The following is a 6,051-nucleotide window of genomic DNA, read 5'->3' as shown; positions in this document are numbered from 1 at the left end:
TTTGTTTAAAGCAGGAGTTTTTGACTATATTCTTACAAGACATAAATATATCTTTTGATACATTTCTACAAAAGGCTTGAAAGAAACCAGGATTTTAACATCAAGCTGAGGTTAGCTTTAGCGCTTAGCAGGCGCCCCACCGCCCGGGGGAAGAACCGTACAATGAATAAAAAAAAAACAGGTCACACTTCTATCCAGGTCATCTTTATTGATCCTCCATACCCCTCCTCACAAAGAACCACCGCCCAAAAATTATCTACAAAAAAAGGCAGGGGACAATCTAAATAACCAATAAATAACAATCTGCGCGATTAAGGCGGTTCTGCACCTCTGATAGAACACAACAGCGCGGACACAACAGCTTCTTACAGTACAAGCAGGTCTGAGAACGTCACATTTAGGAAGAAAGCTCTTAAAAAAGTGACCTGAGGTTGAATGAAAACATGGGACAGGACAGAGAAAGAAAAGAGGCTCCTTTTGGTGACGTTCAGATTCAGTCTCGAAACCAAAAAAACAACAGTGAACTTTCATTTTCTGCCCCGACTCTTGGAAACAAATCAAATCTGATCGTAAATGGATCCAGTGATCTCCAGTTGATCTGACGTCCCAGGCAGGAATAAATAAACTGGTGGTTCTGGTGACTCCAGGCGACGCTGCTACAGTGTTGATGGTTGCAGATTCTCAGTGTTTCTTCATTACATTCATGTCCAGGTTGTTCCATCCAGCATCTGGCCACGAGTGCGTCCGTACCTCAAGCACCGTGTGACATCACCCTGGAGATATCCAGAGTTCTCCTCACTGTAGCAACTTGGCTTTCTTGTACAAGGACGTGCTCACAAATCTAAAAAAAAAAAAAAAAATGCACCGTCTTTCACCCTGGAAAATCTGGACTCCAAATCCTCACTTTGGCCTTTGGAAAACCAGGTCCCAGATCAGCAAGTAACAGTGCTGGGCTGCTGTTTGCTGACAAAGTCTGAGATAAAGTCAAACTCATTCTGTCCCAGAAAGAGTTCTGGCAGCTCTTGGACCCGGTCTAAGCCGAGCTCCATGACCAAAGAGGTCAAGACGTCCTCGTCAATCATGTCAGCGTCCATTCCATTCAGGGCCAGCGTTGGCCCAGCCATGTGCTGCATGCTAACCAAATGGGTCGGGTTCATGCGGTACTGGGCTGTGGCCCCCATGTGGTTGGCGGCCATAGGCCCCAGTGGGTGTCCGTGGTACTGCGTGTTCAGCTTCTGGAGCTGCATGCTGGCCATGAGCTGCTGAGACGTGAGTCCCCCGTTCATGAACTGTTGCTGCTGGTGCTGTTGCTGGTGCTGCTGTTGCTGGTGCTGCTGGTGCTGCTGTTGCTGGTGCTGCTGTGCGTGCACGTGATGCTGCTGCTGCTGCTGCTGAGGATGATGATGATGATGATGATGCTGCTGCTGCTGCTGCTGCGGCTGCTGCTGCTGCTGCCCGGTGTAAATCATGTTACTGGATGTCATATGGTGGTGGCCCACCTGGGCCCCACTCATGGGTCCACCCACCAGGCCCTGCCGTTGCCTCATAGTGGTTTCAATGGTGGCCTGGGCACTGCCATAGTGCATCATCTGACCACCGGGCAATGTCCTCACGCCCTGCTGGGCGGCGTGCTGCTGGTGACCTGCCTGCATGCCACCGTTCATGCCCATCCTGTAACCGTGGAGACTGGCACCAGCCGAGTTGTGATTGATGGGCATCATCATATGGTCTGCCATCGCTCCTGAGCAGAGTAAACACGCGATTAGAAGTGGCGAACAGACAAACAGCACGAGCACGAGCACGAACAATCGCAGCTCCAGTTCACGCCTCAACTCACGTGATTAATCCACATCGAGCTGGAAATTTCAGATTAGCACCAAGGTCCCTAGCCTACACCTGGCTCTCGGCTCTCTCGAGCCACCGAACAAACGCCCCGGGTGGGTTTCCAGACTCGGAGACATTGTTTTGTGTGCGTGATTTACGCACGAAGCATCGCTGAAATTAAAAACGCACACGCGGCTCTTCCGTCTGTCATGCACGACAGTGCGAGTGGGATTTCAATGAAAGCAACATTTGACGCACGCCAGCGCGTAACAAAGAAGCCTGACATCATGCGACATCTCTCCAGCAGCTGAATCACCACATTTGGAACCAGGCTCGGACACGCGCGGCTTTCGCTCTTTTGTCTCTTTATTGGACCCTTTTCATCCCATAATCTCCAACTGTGGCATCATGTTCGACACCAGAGAGATTTTCAAGACAGGAGAGCGCGAACAATGGAGCAGGAGCAGCCGCTCGGAACACGAGCCCCAACCAGAAAAACGCCAAATTTCACAGTCAGAAATGGAGGATACAAATCACTCACCCTGCTCCTTTTTCACAAAGTTACGCGACTTTGCGTCTATCGACGCACTTCCGTGCACAGCGAAGCTCCTCTGGATCTGCTCGGGATACTCCTTAAAGCTTCATGCTCACGCGGGGACGGCGCACAAAGACTGCCGCATCAGACCTGCTCACGACTGCCTGGTTTCTGGGTCAACTCGGAGATTATGAACATCTAAAAGCTGCGAGGTGGAGCCTCGTCCTGCGCGTCTTTGTTCCGATTGGCCCCGTTTCACACAATTGTGCAGGGGCGTAGAGAGAAGGGCTGTGACGCACGAGCCAATTTAACCCCCCCCCCCCCCCCCCCCCCCTTTTATTTTGGCATCTTGTTCGTCTAAAATAGTCGCAGAAGTTTGAAAACAGCCATAATTTCACCATTCATCGAACCTGGTGTAATATTGAATCCAGATATTGTTCAGTGTTTCTATAGTCCGGATATCGACGCAGAGCCGGGTTTCATGTTCTGTTTGGTCCACTGGCCTGAGTGTGAGTATGTGGACTAGTCCTCCTGTGGTGGACTAGTCCTCCTGTGGGGGACGAGTCGTCCTGTGGTGGACGAGTCGTCCTGTGGTGGACTAGTCCTCCTGTGGTGGACTAGTCCTCCTGTGGTGGACTAGTCCTCCTGTGGGGGACGAGTCGTCCTGTGGTGGACGAGTCGTCCTGTGGTGGACTAGTCCTCCTGTGGGGGACGAGTCGTCCAGTGGTGTATCATTGAGTCAAGTCCGATTGTCCGTTCTGGGCTACTGTAGAAACGTGGAGCACCACACACACACACACACACACACACAAATCTGTCTAGTTTTCAAACTTGATCTCAAAGAGTGAGTCATTCACTTAATGGATGATGGGGGATGGATGGATGGAGGGATGATGGGGGGATGGATGATGGATGGATGGATGGATGATGGATGGATGGGTGGATGATGGATGGATGGAGGGATGATGGGGGGATGGATGATGGATGGATGGATGGATGATGGATGGATGGGTGGATGATGGATGGATGGATGGATGATGGGTGGATGGATGGATGGATGATGGATGATGGGTGGATGGATGATGGGTGGATGGATGGATGGATGGATGGATGATGGGTGGATGGATGATGGATGATGGGTGGATGGATGGATGATGGGTGGATGGATGGATGGATGGGTGGATGGGTGGATGGATGATGGATGATGGGTGGATGGATGATGGGTGGATGGATGGATGGATGGATGGATGGATGATGGGTGGATGGATGATGGGTGGATGGATGGATGGATGGATGGATGGATGATGGGTGGATGGATGATGGATGATGGGTGGATGGATGGATGGATGGATGGATGGATGATGGATGGATGATGGATGATGGATGGATGGATGATGGATGATGGATGGATGGATGATGGATGATGGATGGATGGATGATGGATGATGGATGGATGATGGATGATGGATGGATGGATGGATGATGGATGATGGATGGATGGATGGATGATGGATGATGGATGATGGATGATGGGGGGGTTATGGGGGGGCAGAGGAACGGGGCTTTTTCTGTCCCTCTTGGCTGCAGCAGCACTATAACGACTGTGATGGACGCTTGACCACCTGCTTTTGTGAACACTGGATTGTTGCACGCGTCCCTGTCCATGCGTCCCTGTCCATGCGTCCCTGTCCATGGGTCCCTGCCCATGCGCCCATGCCCATGCGCCCATGTCCATGCGCCCCTGCCCATGCGTCCCTGCCCATGCGTTCCTGCCCATGCGCCCATGTCCATGCGCCCCTGTCCATGGGTCCCTGTCCATGCGCCCATGGGTCCCCGCCCATGCGTCCCTGTCCATGCACCCCTGTCCATGCGTCCCTGCCCATGCGCCTTTGTCCATGCGTCCCTGTCCATGCGCCCCTGTCCATGCGTCCCTGTCCATGTGCCCATGTCCATGCGCCCATGCGTTCCTGCCCATGCGCCCCTGCCCATGCGCCCCTGCCCATGCGCCCCTGCCCATGCGCCCCTGCCCATGCGCCCCTGTCCATGCGCCCCTGCCCATGCGCCCCTGCCCATGCGCCCCTGTCCATGCGCCCCTGCCCATGCGCCCCTGCCCATGCGCCCCTGTCCATGCGCCCCTGCCCATGCGCCCCTGCCCATGCGCCCCTGCCCCCCTGTCCATGCGCCCCTGCCCATGCGCCCCTGCCCATGCGCCCCTGTCCATGCGCCCCTGTCCATGCGCCCCTGCCCATGCGCCCCTGTCCATGCGCCCCTGTCCATGCGCCCCTGCCCATGCGCCCCTGCCCATGCGCCCCTGTCCATGCGTCCCTGCCCATGCGCCCCTGCCCATGCGCCCATGTCCATGCGCCCCTGCCCATGCGCCCCTGCCCATGCGCCCCTGCCCCCCTGTCCATGCGCCCCTGCCCATGCGCCCCTGCCCATGCGCCCCTGTCCATGCGCCCCTGTCCATGCGCCCCTGCCCATGCGGCCCTGCCCATGCGTCCCTGCCCATGGGTCCCTGTCCATGCGCCCCTGTCCATGCGTCCCTGCCCATGGGTCCCTGCCCATGCGCCCCTGTCCATGCGTCCTTGCCCATGCGTCCCTGCCCATGCGTCCCTGCCCATGCGTCCCTGTCCATGCGTCCTTGCCCATGCGTTCCTGCCCATGCGTCCCTGCCCATGCGTCCCTGCCCATGGGTCCCTGCCCATGCGGCCCTGCCCATGCGCCCCTGCCCATGCGCCCCTGTCCATGCGCCCCTGCCCATGCGCCCCTGCCCATGCGCCCCTGCCCATGCGTCCCTGTCCATGCGCCCCTGTCCATGCGCCCCTGTCCATGGTATGATGGACTATCTGAACAATATGTCTGCAGCCTGATACGACCAACGAGGATTTTAAATTGAAGTCAGGGACAGAAGCTCCTCATGGCAGCGTCTCTATTGGAGAGGACATCAATGTTCCCACTGATGTCCACACGTTTGGGATTTGGGGGGAAGATGTGCATTTAGGGGTTTTCTAAAGGGGACTAGACTTTAGGGTATACTTCAGTTGTGCACGTGTACTTTTATGTGCATTTAGCCCTTTATTGATTTGGACGCTGTGTTTAAGTGTACATGTGAATTTTATTGCACCAAGAAAGAGGGGACCCTCTTCACCGTTGTAAAACATCCCATAAACTGCTGAAATTGCAGGATGCGTTCATTTCAAACAGGAGCGTATCGGCCTTTGCAGTTTTTACTCCTTAAATTACCTTATCGAAATAAACTTTTCAAAATAATAAATGTAACATTTGAATGACATATCCTAGGTTCCATAAATGGAATATTGTGAATGAAAATGATTCCAGTGGAATTCATCCATTCTTTTTGGCATTTGTGGTGGCGGATGGGCTCGGACTTCTGTCCCGTTTCTCCAACACTTTTGGGGAGATCCTTCGATGCTCTTGGGCCCACTGCCACACAGATCCAGCATGTCCTTGCTCTTTCCAGAGGCCTTCTCTTGGTGGGATGTGCACAGAAAACCTGTCTAGGGAGACCTCCAGGAGACATTCTAACCAGATGATGGAACCTCCTGATGTGGCAGGGCCACATCTCAACGGTGAGCCCCCAGATGAGCAAGCTTCTCTCGAAGGGAGCAGAAGAAACAGACCTTGTTATGACCTTGTTCTTTCAGTCATTGCCCACAACTTGTGACTTTTGG

At 54.2% G+C, this 6,051-nt stretch overlaps 1 protein-coding gene across 1 annotated transcript; it reads right to left on the bottom strand.

Moving 5' to 3' along the window:
• On the bottom strand, nt 1-2,580 carry LOC115250553 (cbp/p300-interacting transactivator 3-like). Its single transcript, XM_029839486.1, has 2 exons — nt 2,366-2,580; nt 1-1,741 (listed from the first exon to the last, which is right to left on the bottom strand). The coding sequence occupies exon 2, from the start codon at nt 1,734-1,736 to the stop codon at nt 933-935; it is 804 nt and encodes a 267-aa protein (XP_029695346.1). The 5' UTR covers nt 1,737-1,741; nt 2,366-2,580; the 3' UTR covers nt 1-932.
• Nucleotides 2,581-6,051: the final 3,471 nt, after the last annotated feature.

This window comes from Takifugu rubripes, chromosome 7 (genome assembly GCF_901000725.2).
Source record: "Takifugu rubripes chromosome 7, fTakRub1.2, whole genome shotgun sequence".
In the NCBI taxonomy this organism is placed as follows: domain Eukaryota; kingdom Metazoa; phylum Chordata; class Actinopteri; order Tetraodontiformes; family Tetraodontidae; genus Takifugu; species Takifugu rubripes.
Note: the sequence above shows the minus strand (reverse complement) of the source record. Positions and strands in the feature narration are given on the sequence as shown.